This window comes from Lissotriton vulgaris, chromosome 2_1 (genome assembly GCF_964263255.1).
Source record: "Lissotriton vulgaris chromosome 2_1, aLisVul1.2, whole genome shotgun sequence".
Lineage (NCBI taxonomy): Eukaryota > Metazoa > Chordata > Amphibia > Caudata > Salamandridae > Lissotriton > Lissotriton vulgaris.
The window spans coordinates 552,526,198-552,545,230 of NC_141687.1; the positions used below are offsets into that span (position 1 = coordinate 552,526,198).

The following is a 19,033-nucleotide window of genomic DNA, read 5'->3' on the forward strand; positions in this document are numbered from 1 at the left end:
CATCAATCTTACATCCGCCTATCACCATGTTTAGTTGGTGGAATCATCTAGGGATTGCACAGCTTTTATAACACCTTTCAGCACATATAGGTTAGTCAGCCTTGCTCTGGATTGGTTTCTGCAGCATCCGTTTTCAGCGTATCATGGAGAATGTGTTGAAGGACATAGTGTGCATCTACAAGGATGATGTCTTAGTCTTTGGAAGAGACTAAGCAGAACAGAATGTTCACCTGAGGAAGGTTTTGGGGAAGTTGTGTAAATGTAACATCACTTTCAAGGATGAACTGTGTAAATTTCGTACAAATCCTGGTAATTATCTTCGTCATAACATCAATAGTGATGTTTGAAAGAAGACCTGGTTAACATCATTCAATGCATGAGTGCCCCTTCTTTCAAAGCGGAATTTGATGAAGTTTGGGGGGATAGTGGAATACTATGGCAAATTTGTCAGGAATTTTGCGGATCTAAGCACAAATATGAGAGGTCTCCTGAAGAAAAGGGTGGACTTTGTATGGGATGGTAATTGTGAAGATGAGTTTCACACAATCAAAGAGAGGTTTGGTGCTGCACCCAGTTTGAACAACTTTGACCCTAAAAAGAAACCCATCATAACCACAGATACAAGTGCAATGGGTCTGGATGCTGTGTTACAACGGCAAGGTCCTGATGCCATGAACACCATCATGTTTATATCTCAGAGTTTACGGGATGCAAAGTCCAGATACTCTGTAGCCCGAAAAGGAAGCCCTTGCTGTTTATTGGGCTATTAAGAAAGTGTTGATTTGGAAATTAGAACCGATTATATCATAAACCTTTGAAATATTTAATAAGAAAGGATTCGACATTGTTTCAGGCAGGATTACTAAGTGGATCATTGCTCTACAAGATTACAGTTCCACTACAAAATACATTCCAGGTGTGGAGAATGGGGTAGCTGATACACTCTCACATCTTGTTCCTAAAGAGGACCTTACTATGATGGATGATGATCTATTAGAGGATAAATCTGAGTGGGTGTGTTCTTTTGGAAAGTGAAGCCATTTCCGAGCAGAGAAAGTGTGATCTAGTAATAGCGGAATTGTTGTTACTCATTCAGAAAGTTGGTACAATAAAAAACAAGGGTCGCCTGAGATCGCCAAGTCATTTTGGGAAGTGAGAGAGAAACTTGGCGTTTACAAGGATTTGCTCTTTCGAGGCACAAGACTAGTACCTTCAAGTAGTCTTCGAGGAGAACTAATAAGGGCAGCTCATGGGACTCATTAGGGGATCACCAAGACTAAGGAGAAATTACAGGCCAGTTATTGGTGGCCGTGCATGGACAAACAAGTGGAGAGAGTTATACATAATTGTTTATCTTGTGCCAGGAGTGAGAAGTCCTAGAGTACAACCCATAACTGTCAGAGCGCCTCCCACAAGGGCTTGCAAAGATATTGCACTAGATATTTTAGGGCCTATGCATGGGATCGACAGGCTTATATGGTGTGGTTGTAGACACATTGGCCTGAAGTCTGCTTCACAAATGCAGTAGGTACTTGGCATGTCACCAAGTTTTTCCTGGAATTTATGTCTAGAGAGGTGGCTCCAGAAACTATTCTAATGGACTATGGTGTTCCACTTTTTTCTAAGGAAACTGAGAACTTCTCGACTAAAAGAGGCATACAGCATAAAAAATGTGCGCTTTATCACCCAGAGACCAATGGGATGATTGAAAGGCTTAATAAAGTGCTCAAAGAAAACAAAGAAACGATAGGCATGGCCAAGTTTAACTCATTGAACTGTTGAAAGGAAGAACTTTAAAAAGTTAAAATGCACAGGTTAACATATCACAGCACTACTGGTAAAAACTCCTTTTCAGCTTTTTTGTGGGAGGCTTCACAACAATTCTGTTGAACCTCAGTGGGTAAGCAAATATGAAACTTTAAAAGGGAAAGAGTGTTGTGAGGGTGAATCACAAACTAGAGAGGAGTCAAAGGTAATAAGCGGGAAAAATACTTTTGACAAAAGAAAAGCAGTGAAAAAGTGAAAAAGATAGTGGTCATGGTTGGGGATTTAGTTATGATAAAATGTCCCGTTATGTGTTGGAGTGGTTCTAAGTATTCCAAGCCTATATGCGTGATTAAGATCTTGAATAATGCTGTTAAAGCTCAAGACTATTATATTCCGAATCTTAACAGAGTTAGTTTTCAAAAGAGAAACCGATTCTCCTGATGTATTCAGCAAGTCGGATGATGTGTCTAGAAAATTTGGGGAAAATGTTGGAACACAGAAATCCATTCAAAATATTAGAAAAGATATTGTAACAGGAAATCTGAAAGAACTGTGAGACAGCCTGCGTATCCTAATAATTATGTTTAATTTTACTTACATGTTGTGTTAATAGTTTTTCTGTATTCATTTGAAGGAATAGAGGTGTGTGGCATCTGAGCTGAGCTCGAAAAATAAACTAGTGTGTAGGTCCTAAGTGCAGGGGAGTGTTCAGGTCTGTTAAGTGCCCTTACACACCTCGAACAATGTCATGCTTCATCATTGGGCCTGCTCCTCGTCGGCCCGGTGCTGCAATGCCCAACGGGTATCCACAAAGGGGCTCTTTAGCGAAGATCTTTTGTTGATGAAGCTGTTGGGTGTTTGGCGGTGTGTGGGCTGGGTAGTGCAGTGAGTGTGCAGTGTTGTTTAAAATAGGTCTAGGGCTGCCCTTTTTCCGTTAACTTTATTCCTCGGGTGCAATAGCCTAACTACAATCAGGAAGCGCTCTCTGGGTACAATGGTCCTTCAGGGCCTGTGTGGTGCATGAGATCGACATGTTTCTTGCCTAAGGAAGCCCCTAATGGGTCTAATGGCAATTCATCAGGACCGTGTTTGAATTAGAGAAATTAATCTCAACTCTAGCACTACCGCAATGCTCATTCTTGAAGTAGCGTGATGCAGTAGTAACCAGCCTTGCAGTTAAACACCAGGTCCAATTGGCCTAGTGATCTGAGACCTGAAAGAGAGTGATAAAAACAAGGATAAACCTGTGTTAAGGAGTTGAGGCAACATCCTCTCCACGCTTAGTAAGTGGAGTGAGCTTATATGGGTCTCACCGTGTTTAATACAAGAGAGAAATGGTGGGGGAAAGTAGACACCTAGTGCCTTAATGTGTCCCTAATTCATAGCTTCTTTTTTTCCTCGTGAAGTGCCTTGGCGTGTTTCTAAGATTAAAAATAAACTGGGAAAATCCTGTGTGGTTCAGCGATATTGGCGTGCAGTGGAGGACATCTAATGTCGGCATGATCTGGTGACCCATTCATTCATACTAGTTAGGTTCTGATAGTTAGGTTTTTTTTCATCTTTGTTCCAAGATAGCGGTGGAATGCTGCAGATGACTCTCATACTCCTGATTGCCGCCACCAGTCATTCATCAGCTTCGTCTCATTTGGAACCAGGTCCCAAGGTTTTCATCTTGGAGAATCAGAGACGTGGGGCGTTGTACAGAGCTCTTATTAACTACCATATACGGTTGTATACTATTTTTCGTGCTCAGCCTTTCGGCCCCATTCTGCTAATCCTCAAATCCTTGCTTGTATCATAGAATTGGACTCAATATATCAGTGCATGCAGTACTGCCTTTGTGATTTCCTTTTCAAGATCTCTTCTTGAATATAATTTGAATGAGATTCTATTGGTGACCTCGTTCAAAATGTCCTACAGGTTACAAATTGTTTTATATTGCAAAACTGTGGTACCACATGTTTTGCTCCAGGAAGCCTCTTTCTTGAGATTTGGTTGTGAAATGTTTTGTTCGCACGGTGCCGTATTTTCTTTGTAAACATTCCAATACAGAAGTACAAGGATTTTCGGGGCCCTGAGCTATGACATTTTTTGGTCTTGCCTACGCAGCGTGCATGCGTTTCATAGGAGGCTACCTTTTGGAATCAATCAGCATTTTGGCCAACAACGTGCGTGTTTTGCATTGCTTTGTATTGCAACCCGTGCACGTTCGGCGTTTCCCTTACAGGAGCGAGCTTTGGTAACATCTGTTTGTAATTATCTTGCAAACAGATGGTGCCCCTGCCTGCTCCCGCAAGGGAGATGCTGTGTGTGTCTGGGATGCAGGCCGTCTCAGTTGCCTTTCAATTTGATGCCACGCCGCACTCTCCCTGGAAGCAGTAATACGTTGGTGCAGACAGAATCCGTATGGTGCCCCGATCAACTTCTCTTCCGTGACGTGGTGCACGCACCTCTCCATTTCTTTGTCTCTGGGCGCAATCTGCTTCCCAAAGTAATTTTACAACTTATTGACTGTTGTGACTGGAAGAGAGTAGATATATATGGCGGGTTGCGTTCCACCAAGTTACAATGTTGTATTTTCAAAAGGACCGATGCTCTTCAAAAATATACTCACATCCTATCATAACACAGCGTTTTCTCTCCTTTTGTGTGTGTGCTTCTGTGTGTGCATGTGTGTGTGTGTGTGTGTGTGTGTGTATATATATATATATATATATATATATATATATATATATATACTCAGTGGGGTGTCCAAACAATAAGCAGCACTCGAATACAACTTCTCTTTTCCCCGTAAAAGCTTTCTTTATTGGTATGCGTGTCATCAATTCCCAGCTAATTTGCAGCATACCCCCGCAGCCTGACGCGTTTCGGAGCTTCACTTCTTCAGAGGCTTAACGGTCGGAAGAGGCATTGCGGGTCAAGCCTCCCTTTTAAACAATATCATACGCTGTCATTCAGCTGCTTAAATTAAGACTGTATGCAACATTCTATGGGAGATGTAGTCCACCTTTTTTCCACAGATGGATGCCCCCAAAATACTAGCTGAATACGTAGCTCACCTAGAGCCCCAAGAAGTGGTGACACGCTGATCCAAAAGGTGCATTCCACAGTTGAGTCCACATCGAGACTCCGTTGCCCCCGTTGTAGATGGGGTGAGAATTGATGGCACGCATACCAATAAAGAAAGCTTTTACGGGGAAAAGCAAAGTTGTATTCGAGTGCTGCTTATTGTTTGGACACCCCACTGAGCACGAATTTATAAGCGGCCGTCCTGCTGCTAGGCAGCACCAACCCATCTCCAACAGGGGCCACGGAGTCTCGATGTGAACTCAACTGTGGAATGCACCTTTTGGATCAGCGTGTCACCTGCAACTTGCAGGTTGCCTCTGTGATGATAGTATTTAGATACGAGGACGTTTAGGCAATTTTCTTCTCCCTTCCCTGGTTGGGTAAAATTCCTAATTCCTTCTTCATCAGTGGCTTCAGTAGAGGCAGTGCCAGGAATCAAGTCACGTCATGGAACAATGGGCATAAGAGCTGGGCTGTGAGGTAGAAGAGAACAGTTGGCTTTGCTACGTCCTAGTCTTGTAATATCTAAGACAAAGGCTAAACCATATTAGGAAATTAACCAGAACAATTGTTTAATAAAGGGCTGAGGTGTGATGTATGCTTATGGTTTCATAGGCCATGATCTTTTATCTGTTTTGAGAGCCCCCACGGAAAGCTGCTGGCAAAAAAACGATAATAGTGATCACACTATCTGTGGCGCTCTCAACCATTCATCATTCCACGCATGATGAGTTTCATTTACGAGTATTGCAGTGTTTACTCTGCCACTCCCCACCACCCCCCCTTGCCACCTGTGTAATGGGAATTAAAACCAGTTCCTTTAGTATCCTCATAGCTTCTTTTTGCTGGCTGAGCTGAATGTGAGATTGACATTTCTTTCCATCCAGTGTTTCCAGTTTCTGCTCTAATGTCCCTGAATGTGTTCATTTGCAGGTGGGACTTGGCATAAAGCCAGGGACGACGGTAGAGTACCTAGCCCCATGGGCCAGTCAGATTGATATGGCTTTGGTGATGACTGTTGAGCCGGGCTTTGGCGGTCAAAAGTTCATGGAAGACATGATGCCAAAGGTATGTTTGAAAATTATATTTTGAACTTGTGTTCAGTCTGACCTGTCTCAGTTGCCATCCTTTTTCATTTATAAACAATGTGGCTTTGCAGCTGAATTTATAGTGATTTTCCTTCTGGGCCAACTTTGGTTCTCCTTTAGTTTGGGTTTGACATGTTTCAGGCTGCCTCTGCTCGCTCTGCATAGCCACATATAAAACATTTGTTTTTGTGACAATATTTTGAGAATACGATGTACATATTATTTGTTTTTCATGGACTTTTGTCTACACATTTTGTGCAAGGTTGCTGGGAATAAATAACAACCTAGTATAGTGATTTCTTTGCTCGTTCAGCAACAGTTTCTGATATTCACACATCACGGTCGCACCGCTGCAGCTTCAGTACAATATCTTATAAACTGTCCTGTCCTCCTGGGGGCCAGATAGAATTCCACCAGAGACGACTGTTCTGGAATGACAGCAGTGCTGGACCTGCAGCCTGCATAAACTAAGTTTACACTCATGATGTAGGCCACCTAACTGTATATACTAGGTATGAGGTCCTATGCCAATCCCAGAGATTGCAAATATATCCCTATGCTCGCATAGGAAGGGTAGACCTAGACCGATATATAATTTATATTTTAACTAGCATGAGAATGAACAATCGATCTGGGATATGAGTAACTCCACTTCCCGGTTATCATATTGAGAGTAAATTCCGTAGACTAGCGATTGAAGGACTTGATTTAATTCAGTAATTTAGGGTTTCAATGTTTAATCTTTGAGTTTATGTTCTTTAATTGACAGCTATAAGACTCCTTACATTTGAAAAGCTGATTTCCATTTGTTACAAAATCCATGCAGCACTTATGGGTCAATATGATTCCAGCTAGGGAATCATCAGAACTGAAGACCCATCAGGTAGGCATCAGCATTATGATCATTTTGAAATCCTTTAGTCTGCTTTACACTATTGGCTAGAACTTAACAGGAGTGGAAGGCATCATGCAGATGAAACGGCCAAAAAATCAAACTCATCTCGGTTTACAGAATTTGAACATAGACAGGGCCAAGACTTTTTCTTTTTTGTGTTCAAACTGTTTTTGTTTTCAAAAGTATAGGTAAGGAAAAACAAAAAGGAGCGGTACAAAGTAGAAAATATTTGCACACTACAGGGTAAGGTATAGATCAGTATACAATTTGTTGGAGAACAGCATTACAGTACGTAAAGTCTGGTGTTTGGAATAGAATTGACAGTAATGGGGTGGCTGGGTAAGGGTCTACCCATGGTAGAGGTGAAATAGAGACACGTCTGGGTGATCCCCGCACGGGAAACCTAGTGGGAGGGTAAAGAAAGGTAAAAGCCCAAAAATTGGTGTAAGGATGACAATCCAAAGTGTGCATTAGGTTGGAACAGAGAGTAAAACAAAGAAAGATAGGAAAATAATCACCAGCCTGGACTAAAAACACAGGCAACAGGACTTCCTTTTGCGAGCGGCGGACTTACCGATGGCAGCTGAGGCCTTGCGGTTGGGCTGGGCAATTCGTACAGCGCTATCGGCGCAGGCTGCACCACGGGCTGTTGGTCCCCCCTGCCGCTGCGACAGGAGCACCACGCGGCCGCCGAGCGGGGGGGACTACAGCCCCCACAACACTTTGCGGCTCACTCCGCCCTCTTCCGCCTGGTGACGCACCCGGAAGGCGCACTAAAGAACGGAGCCCCATCAGGGGAGCGGGCGGCTTCCTTTCGCGAGCGGCGGGCTTACCGGGGGCAGCTGAGGCCTTGCGGTTGGGCTGGGCATTTCGTATGGCGCTATCGGCGCAGGCTGCACCACGGGCTGTTGGTCCCCCCCGCCGCCGCTACAGGAGCACCATGCGGCCGCCGAGCGGGGGGACTACAGCCCCCACAACACTTTGCGGCTGACTCCGCCCTCTTCCGCCTGGTGACGCGCCCGGAAGGCGCACTAAAGAACGGAGCCCCATCAGGGGAGCGGGCGACTTCCTTTTGCGAGCGGCGGACTTACCGGAGGCAGCTGAGGCCTTGCGGTTGGGCTGGGAAATTCCTACGGCGCTATCGGCGCTTGCTGCACCACGGTCTGTTGGTCCCCCCCCCACGCCCCCTCCCTGCCGCGACAGGAGCACCACGCGGCCGCCGAGCAAGGGGACTACAGCCCCCACAACACTTTGCGGCTGGCTCCGCCCTCTTCCGCCTGGTGACGCGACCGGAAGGCGCACTAAAGAGCGGAACCCCTTCCGTGTCGCGGGACGCGCGCGGGTGGCGCCGGACGAAGCCCAGACAAAGGGCGGGCCCTCTTATGCCAGAAGAGGCTGGGCTGGGCCACCCCCCTTGGCAGGCCTTTTCCATCTCTCCCATCTTCTCCCGACATTGCTATCAGGTCAGTGATAAAAGCATTCTCTACTGCTCAAACTTTTGTCACATTACCGATTTAGACTAAACGCAATCATGGGGAAAAGGACACCGGCAGTGCCCATGCCAAAAGACGTGCACAAACTGGCTGTACCAGCCTCCACCACCCCGCGGCCAACTTTGACCGCCATTGACAAAATGCTCCAGAAGACCATTGACGTCGTTGCAACTGCCATTCAGAACACTGAAAGGCGCTTTTCGCTCCCATCAAGTTTGCCCCCTTTCCTGAACCAAGATAACTCACTGGACTCTTTACTTGCCGCATCCTATGCAGGGCTTCCAGGCACAGACTCTAATGAGAACTGCATAATTGTGGACACAGCCCCACCGGCACAATTTACCCCAGGTAGCAGGCTATCTTCAACTCCCACTATGCTCAGGTCTGATATGAACATTAGCCAAGATTCTTGCGCACCACCGGCAAGCGTTCAGGCACAATTAGATGGCAAGAACCCATGTGCAGATCTCGACATATCAAACACTGAGGGGGACAAAAGTGACAGCATTCCTGTGCGAGCCAGGGGCCAAAAAGCTAAAAGAAAACTGAAGCACCTAGACACTGAGTTATCGCCAAAAATGCAGAGAAATAAGGGTGGGCGCAAGCAACGTCGGAGGATTCCTGCCTCCGTAGAGCGGAAAAGGGATAAGGGGGAAGAGGATCAATTTATCGGAACAGATACCCATGCCATAGAAGCCAGTGTAGCAATGGGGAACGAAGGATTCTGGGGGAGGATGGAGACCTTATTGTCTTCTCTTTTAGGCCCAATTAATCAACAAATCCTAAACATGGATAAAAGGTTGAGAGTGTTGGATGACCATGTAACAAAATTAGGCATAGGGCAGACTATAATAAACAAACCCAACGTGGGGACATTAGGTGGAACCAAGGCCAAAAATAACGGAGCTAACACAAACACAGTTGGTCATAATAAATCTATTCCACCGATGCCCGCACCTAGCACAAGCAAAAACCAACCTCTAGCCAAACATGCCCCTAATATAAACACGACTAAGGTAGCTAGTTTCGAAGGGACAGATCATAATGCTGATAAAAGCAAAAGGGTCCCAACCCGACAAACTAAGAATGATGTCCAAAACCGCCCCACAGTTCAATCTGAACTGAACATGGGAACCAACACGAGGAAGATTCCCACCCGCATCAGCCTGCCGCCTGAATGCGGGGCGTACGTGCTGGTTTTAGTCAATGTGCCCAAACTAAAGAATGACCAAGAGGAACATCATTCCACTCTTAAAAACAGGATTCTCCATTGGTTATCTATAAATTGCAATTTCCCAATGGAAGGAGCAAGGGATGTTATTCAAACACAGAGTCGGGTGGGTGGGCCCGCTGAGAAAAAAGTTTGATGGGTACTGCATAGTTGGAAACTTTAGGTCCCCTCAATGGGCTCAAAAAACCCTTGCCAATGCGCCATTGCCCTCGCCGTGGGAATTTAATACGACCTTGCTTCCCCTGGGCTACTTTTACAGACAACTAGCCCCAAACTCTAATCCTATGAATAACCCGGCTGTGAGTTATCAAGAACCAAATCTTTGTATCAGGGATTTATTCCCATCTCACCAACTGAATCAAGATTTTAGCTTTATGAATGGCCCAGCTGAGCGCTACCAGGCCCCATTCCTAGGACACCCGATGCCACACCCATACTTCCCCATCATGCCTCCGCACAACCACAGTGAGAGGCCCTATTTAAGCTCGAATTCAAACTGGAATTTACCTCAGAATGAGATTAGACCCTTATATAAGATCCCAACCTATAACCGGTTTGAACATGCCTTCTCAAATTTAGAAGATCAGGACTGACTGGGGAAAGGGGGAGGTAACATCGGATGTCAAGATGAAAGCAATGATAATGAGTAACACTTACCCCCAACACTAATCAACACATCTCAGGAAATAGTAGTGCAACATCACACTGCCACACCTATAACTACACAAGAGGTTGTATCTCCCACACCAATTAACTTTAAGCGGAGTACAGTTATGAGTGCTAGAAGCAAGTCAATTAGCCATACCAAGCACTGTGACTTGTCCATTCTTAGCTGGAATGTAGCAGGGCTAGAACCAAGATTGTCAAATCCGCAATGGGTCCAGCTATTGGATGGTAAAGACATGATCATGTTTCAGGAGACATGGGCTGTTGAGAATTTATATATAGAGGGTTATCACTGTTTTAGCGTGACTGCACCCAAGCCTGATTCAGGACGTGCAGTGGGAGGCCTGTTCATTGGCATCAAGATACTGGCCGGTGGTAAGACTTCTCAAGAGGAAATCCGAATATACAGATTTTGGAGTTCAAGCGAAAGACCTGGATTTATTTAATCAATTTTTATAATAATGATTTTTATTCTGTACTCAACTTTGAAGCACTCTAAGACTTTACGGAATCTTGAAACCAGCTTAGAAACAGGGGAGGAAACAGGGATTTTAATCGGGGGGGACTTTAATGCGAAAATCCCAAAGAACTGTAGGACTAAGGATAGAAATCACTTAGATCAAGCTGAACGAAGGGGGATTGAATTAGCTAACATACTAACTGAGTATACTCTCAGCAATGCTATGGATACAAGCCGCACTCCTAGTATACTTCACGCCCCTACGTTCAGAGGCAGGGATTGTTCCTCCACTATTGATTTTATCTTTATGTCTCCCCACTTATTAGACCGTGTGATAAAATCTACAGTGGTAGAAACATCGTTTGGTGATCACAACCCCCTCACAGTGACTTTAAAATTAGGCCCTAGCCAGGTATACGGCAACTTAAATGGCGCAAGAGATATTACACCCACGGGTGACGGCTTGCGTCTAAACTGGAGGGGAGTCGACAGGGGGGCAATACTGGAAAGTGTAAATATGGAATATCCCCATTTAATTAATTCTTGTTTAACAATGGATGTGAACTGTCACAGGATAATCGATGATTTTGGTAAACTGTGTCTAGCAATAAAAACCTCCTTGTCAGTTCCACTACCAAAAGAAGGTAAAGAACCAAGGTGGTTTGATTCTGCCTGCTCATTAGCAAACAGGGAATTGCGCAGGGCATTAACCACTAAACCAAGGTGCTTAATGGAGGTACAGACAGCCAGGAAATTTTATAAACTTAAAATAGCTGAAAGGAAGGCTGCATTATTGATAGAACAGTGGGAGTTACTGGTTGGGAGCGCAAATTTGAAAAGCAGCGGCCCCTTTTGGTCAGCTGTTAGAAAAATGCGAGAAATGGGCAAACAATTAACCCCAATTAGCTGCAACATAACCAGCAGCTCTTGGGAGGCCCATTTTTCTAAAATGTATGCCGCTCCATTTGAGGAATTAACTATCTTTACCCCTGGCCAGCTCCGCGGCTTAGACATAGATCTCCATGAGGTGGAGGTAGCTATCAAAGAGAGCCTTGGCAACAAGGCTCCAGGTCCCGACGGATTTCCCATAGATCTAATGGAGCATAGTCCGGATCTATGGGCACCAATCCTCCTCAATGTTTTTAATAGCCTGCCAACAGTGCCAATGCCCACTACGTGGGCTACCAGTACTATAGTTCTAATTTTTAAAAAGGGCGAGAGGTCAGATCCAGTGAATTACCGCCCGATTTCCATTTTGGATAACACCTTAAAAATTTTGGGACGAGCAATTTATAATAGGGTGGTAGACTGAAGATACGGGTCTATTGGACCCGTGTCAGATGGGATTCAGGAGCAAGGTGGGGACGGTTGAGCAATGCTTGAACCTAAAACTGATAATTGACAAGTACAGCGTTGCCCGATCATCCCCTATTTACCTTGCGTTCATGGATCTTTCATCCGCCTTTGATCTATTGAATAGATCTAAACTATTGGCAATTCTTTTGAATTATGGACTGGACGAGGCTCTTGTGAATTTCCTGGCGTACCTCCACACCGATCTCAAAGCACAAGTTAGGATTGAGATGGGTGGAGAAGTTTCTGGACCCATTACATTGGCCGAGGGGTAAGACAGGGGTGCGTTTTAGCAACCCTGTTGTTTATTATTTACATTAATGGTTTAGCCAAAACCCTAAAACAAGTGACCAGTGATGTACCAATAATCCAGGGGCAACCATTGCCAGTTTTATTATACGCAGACGATGCGGTCCTTATGGGCCGAACACAAAATGCCCTTCGTTTACTTGTTAAAGGTTTTGTCCAATACATGGAGGGCTTAGACCTGCGTGTCAATTTTAAAAAATCTTTTATTATGCCATGTGGACCCGGGAAAGAAAGCTCAACACTATACATGTAGGGACAGACAAACTGGAATCTGTAACTACATTCCCGTACTTAGGTTTGGTTTTCGCTGCGAACGGCTCATGGAGTGGGCATGCGGCCCATGCCGTGGGCAAGTTCTCGAAAGCCACCAATTCCCTTTTGAGTTTGTCCCGCCCAAAGAAAATAGGTGCCACTAGAGCCATCTTAAATTTTTTTAGGTTACAGTGCCTACCAGTAGCCACATACGGGGCTGAGGTCTGGGGACTGAGAAAAAATCCAAGTATCCAGCGAGAAGGTCGATTTTGCAGGAAAATACTGGGTGCCCCAATCTCATCTTCCGAATTTATTTGCCACGAGGAATTAAACCTCCCCTATGTATGTGATTTTATTAGATATAGACCAGTTCTTTTCTGGATTAGGATCTTGAGGAATAACTCGGCCATTTTAACGCAAAACATCATAAAAGACTGTCCTAAATGTGACCATGGCATGTCAATCCCCTGGCTTGCGGGAGTCCTAAAAACACTGAGCACCGTGAACAGGGAAGATCTTTTCTTCGACCCAAGTAGGATTGAACCTAAAGATAAAATTGAGGTCAAACAAGCACTGTATGCACTTTATAATTCTGAACGAATGGAAAGGGAAATCCTTAAATCAACTGTTGTGAGTTACATGGGGAATGATTTAAGTAGGAGAACACTTGCACCATACCTCACCCTACTCATGACTAACTGGGAGAGATCACTGTTGTTTCGGCTAAGGGTGGGTTCAGTAAAATTTTTACTGGGCCTTCCCCTGGGCTATCAGCACACAACAGATTAAAAATCCATGTCCGTGTGATGGTATCAGTAAACTGAATGATTTGCTCTTTCTATTCTTCTGTAAATTTTACTTACAATATATTAATTGGTTTTTAACTCCCTATTTTAGAAAACAAAGACCCCTCTCGTTAGGGGAGTCTTATTCAATGTTACTTTCCCTGGATACAGATGAACTAATCTATCAGACTAGCACTTTTTTAAGACTTATAACACGTGTACGTAAAATAATGGAAAACCACTAAAAATAGTCTTAGGAGAACTGTATTAGATGTGTAATAATTATGAATTCTGTAATTTGTATTTGTCATGTAATTGAGTTGTTTTTAATGTGGTACTTTTATGAATTTTATGAAATTCGAATAAAGGTCTTTTGAACTTGAACTTGAACACAGGCAACAGGCAGATAAGTGGGAAAATAAGATAGATGCAAGAGAAATGCGGCAGAGCCATTTATAAAATGAGACCTGCGCTCGGGGATAACTGATAATAGGAATGGGAGAAAATAACTGGAACTTCTTACGGGGCTTCGGAGAAGGACACTTGACGGGGCAGGTGAAGGCCGTGGAAGGGAGAACGAGCCTTCGGATGACTCAGATCGTTGCCTCACTGCACAGGTATGCATAACTGGGACTGAAAAGAGCAAACACCAGGTCCAGAAGGTGGGTAGCTTTGAGGGGAGCTTACAGCTAGCAGCGCCATCGCATGGACAGCCAGTGATCACAAAAGATGAATGCCCTGTGATGTTTCTTATATATACTGAGCATGAAAGTGGCTCGCCCGAATATGCACAGAATTGTTATACTACCCCTGCCGTAACTACAACTGATGGCGTCGCCTAAGATATATGTTCGAGAAAGAATTGGAATACAGGGGCTACTCCATTCATTCTCCCTCGCATGTTCAGTAATGCACATTCATGCTGCTGGTCCCCTGATCTTTTTGAGACACAAGAATAAGTGCGGTAGTTGCAGGGTAGTGTTGTGGAGCACTGCTAATGCAGAAAATCACAGTATAATCGATAGAGCAAGAGAGGCTACAGGCATAAAGGGGCACAGTGAAAAGATTACAGTAGCTCCAAGGCATACATCAGCAATGTCTTTGCAACAACACATTTTCTGCAGTGTACCAATAGTAGGCTGCAAATAACATACTTAGCTGTGTGTAGAACTACTGCATACCCAGGTGAGCAAAATAGACAAAACACCATCAAGGTTGAAATTAAATTCCAGAAATTTGATCCGAGGAAAGGAGGAATAGTCTGTCTTGGAGCATGCTGCCAATAGGCCTTAACCGAGATATGTGCTTTTATAAAGCTCGCAACTGCTCAAGGGGGTCTTGGTGCTAGCACTGTCAAGGTGTGACTATGAGGCTGTCCTGGAGAATTATAGATTGGAAAACAACCAGGTTTTGAGTGCCTTCATGAAATGCAACAAATTGGTCTGAGGACCATCAGAAGGAGACGTAGATGGCAATATAGGCACTTTATTATACATGATGGATAGAATGTCAACCTGGACAAGCATGCAAAAAGAGTAGCTATGATTGAAACAAGGATAACTGAGATAGATGATGAGAATGTAACAAGAAGGACGGCCCTATCTAAGTTGGAAAAGACTTGATGCAGTACAGGTCAAGAATGAAGACATTGAAGCAAGCACAATAACATAAGAATCATGGAGTGGCAGAAACAACAAAGAAAGGAAGCATGATAGTCTGACTGGGCTGCAAATCATTCACTGAGATCTTTATAGTTGAGTGTACTCATCGTCCCTGATTTGCGTCTGTTTCCTGGAGCCAGACTCTGCCCGAATATAGCCAGAATACTTAATTGCAGAAATCGAAACGAGTCTCTTAAGGAAGCACGTAAATTAAAAACTCTTACCTATTAAATCTCTGAGATCTCATTGCTCCCTGATTTCATGCAGCTCGTTCCGGAGGCCAGAAGAACTTGTATGCCTGCTAAAAAGAAATCATGAGCAATGAACATCAAATACATTATGGTATACCCGGCCCGTCTAACGGTTGTACTGAAGGGCAGACCTTGCATCTTTAACGATTTTTAATCCATGATGAAGTTCCTCAAAAACCAAGCTACCACATGAAAATCGTATTATGATCCAGAGGAACCAAGCTTTGAGAAGTAGGCCTCAACAAGAACGACCAAACTAGGTCAAACTGGATTTATGGTTCTTGGGTTGATGGCAAATTTGTGAACAGCCTATAATTCATTATAATCCTTCTATGGTGAGCAAATATGCATGAAGGGTTTTTGGAAATATACATATGTAGTGGTTTATCAGTAGAGTGTGTGGAGGCGCTCACTGTATGGCCTTATGCAATATCAATATTGCACAAAACATTGCTGTAACTACATAGCACACATGTTCAGAGCACAACCTTAGAATTTGATGAAGATTGTGGCCCCTCTCTAGTAAGGTAGATAAACCTATTTAAACAGGAGCTGAGCTGCCAGACAACCGTGCGAAATGCAGCCACCACTACCATTTGCAGCGGGTGTGCTCCACGATGTTAGCTTTTTTTAGTTTGAGGGGAAGGTTTGATGAGGATGAGAGTGAAAGCTTTGATTCACTGTTAGTTGTAAATTGCGGTGTGGGAAGTGGCAGAGGGAGTCTTTGTTTCAAAGCTGCATGCGAGAAGGAGCGGTACAAACATGTTATCACTGCCTTAGTATGAAGCAAAATAATGATTTGCATTATTAGGTGACACATGGTAGAATGCATAGTAGGAACAAAGAAACCATATATACCGGCTTTACGACTGCTCTTATGGAACGCATGAGGCTTAAATGACCACACACTTGTATGGAGAGTTGCGGCATGCCTGAAAAAAACACTTGATTGATGTGGGACTCCTAGAAAAGACACATTTAGCCCCCAATAATAAATGATCAAACAGTAGCCAGAAATTGGTGTTACACACAAATTTGGGGAGGTGACATAAACCTTGTTCTAGTTTCGGAACGGGATAGATAGACAGGCTCTCCCCGATGTCCATCCGCTAGAGCACAGACCATAATATGAGGCTACTGTTTATTTTTTGATAGACAATTTTATTGACTTTTAAAAACATACAATGAAGCAGGACACATTTGAGCATGATATTTACGACAGTACAGGTCACTTTTACATTGATTAGATAACAGGTATGCACTCCAGTCCACAGCCCCGACCGACAAATTATACATTTCTGCACATAGACAGGGTGAGGCTAATGTTTTTAAATAGCATAAAAGAAGAATATGAATAAATAATTATTTTCAAAACAAATCTGATGGAGTTTGAGAATTATATATGCTATGTGTGTGTAGTTACATAACTGTGTTTAACTATTATGAACAAAGAATGGCATATTTTTTAATTGTGGTGCTGAACCGTCTGAATTCAATAATGCTTTAGGCGATTTATTTTCTCTATTGGAAGTTGAAAGGGGCTGATCTTCCGGTTCAATGCACCATTTTAGGAGATTAATAACTTTTCCCACAGAGGTGGTAGGTGCGGTAGCATATTGCCTCCGCCCCTTTTTGTATAAAAAAGACGCCTGGTGGATGCCTGGCGATGCAGAAACTGTTAGTTACTGACTAAAGATATAGTGCCATATGCGCAAATGTATGCTCAACCATTCTCTGGTCATATTAGATCTAACAGTACCACATATGCAACCCAGGGATTTCTCTTGGAGGTTTCCATCAGACTCCTTGTTAGACACTGTTTTTTGTGCTGAACAACAGTGGCTGTTAATGAATGTCTAGCCGAATGTGGGCTCAGGAGAATGGTTTTGAGCAGTGTGGGAGGCCTTTAAGGTCTATATATGAGGAATGAGTATATCCAAGTATGCAGGTGTACTGAGAGACAGACTGGCCCGATTGGAGGAAGAATTAGCAAATCTCAGCAGAACAAATGTACTAAAAAAAAAATATATATATATCCTAGGGGAGATACGAGTTAAACTGGGAGAATTTCAAGACTTGGCAAATAGGGAGGTCAAGCATATGAGAAAATATGCATTGCTACGTATATCTGGGGAAGGGAAAATGCTGGTCAAGGAAGCTGGCTCTTTGTGCACACTATACCTTACTTTGGTCTATTAAATAGAGTCCTGTGAATCCCCAAAGGCTTACAGAGTCTCAAATAGAGAATACTAAAAGCACTATTTGTGGTAGTGTGGTCGAGCAATTAGGCTCATCATACGGCTTTTTAAAGCATTTATTATACACTTTTGGGCAAGAAACTATTGCGCACGCACTCAAAGACTGAATCCACACCCTTTGTTTTGTATAAAAAGTTATTATTTGGTTATTTTATTTTCTAGACTCAGTTGCAGGTAAGTAATACTTTTCAAAGTTGTAATACTTTCCAAAATGCAGCATAAATTGTTTTGCAAGGCAGAAGGAATGCTTTACAGACTTCGAATTACTTTTGTGTTTGTCAATCTGAAATGGTAGCACTGAGAAATGTCAAAGATAGACAGCTGTATGCTAGAATACAATGCAATCCTGTGGGAGGGAAACAAGTTTTATGAATTAGCAATTGAGTACTTGATTTACAATCTCAGTCTCTGGGGGCTTGGACTAACACTGGGCAAAGTTCAGTTTGAGGTAGGTAATAAACCACAAGCGGCACTGCGGTGGCTGGGTGCAGAGGTTACTGAAACCAATGTAAACCAATGGAGACTGGGGGACACCTCAAAGAACCACTGTTTTCTGGTAAGTACTTTCGGTTTCAGGGTACAGGCCCAGGCGTTAAGATTAGCACGGGCCACAAGGCTATACCAAAGCTACACCACCAGCTGCACAGGGGCAGTCGCATACAGGGTGCAAAATGAGTGTCCGCCGCCCAATTCGTTTTAATTGGGAATCTCGGTTGCACTAAGACTGTAGACTGTAGACTCGGACCAGGAGGCTGGCTGAAGGTTACCAACAGCAGGATGAGTAAGTTGGAGGGCTGGGGAGGTCGAGCCACCTTCAGTTGGGCTCCCCAAGTCCACAGGGCTGAGGATGCAGGGGTACCTTTTCGTGTCAGATCTTCTTTGTAGGAGCCGGTCGCGGTCAGGAGAACTCTTCATATAGAGGCTGCAGGCGACTTCGGGGTAGATGAGTTAAGGAGGGAGACTTCAAGGACCGGTAAGCCACTCAAACCCGGGTTGGGGGCAGAGTGGGCAGGGGTACAAGATCCCCCTGTATCCAGAATCCTTTGTGTGGTTTCTTTTGGACAGGGCTGCTGTCCTCTGGAGATCTGGCCTTGGCTAAAGAGTGGCAGTCTCCCTTGGGTCTTGGAAGTCGCTGGCTACGGACAGGTATCCTCTTCTTCGCAGGGTCTTTGAGCAGGGGAAGAGGTCGGTAGGGCTGGGGCCAAATCAGTAGTCTTCTTCCACCCTAGACTGCACAGCATCTTCTTCATACTTCTTTTCTTGGGTCACAGGAATCTGAGGATCAAAGGTGAATTTAGGGTTGTTACAAGTACTGACAGATGGTAGCCAATGGGCTACTTGCATTTAGGGTGACTACACCCTTATAATGTCCCCTCCCTCTTGGGATGGGGCATCCCCCTAACCTGATTGGGTCACATCCATCTATTCAACATGGAGGATTTCCTAAGGAGGGTGTCATCTCAGTCCAGGGCACCTTAGGGGGGGTTCTGGC

At 44.1% G+C, this 19,033-nt stretch overlaps 1 protein-coding gene across 1 annotated transcript in view; it reads left to right on the forward strand.

Annotated features, from left to right (window-relative positions):
- Window positions 1–19,033, forward strand: part of RPE (ribulose-5-phosphate-3-epimerase) — a 233,174-nt gene that overhangs the window by 113,336 nt on the left and 100,805 nt on the right. Inside the window, exon 4 of the mRNA XM_086955551.1 lies at window positions 5,773–5,907. Coding sequence (XP_086811677.1) covers window positions 5,773–5,907 — 135 coding nt within the window. The remainder of the gene's footprint in view (window positions 1–5,772; window positions 5,908–19,033) is intronic.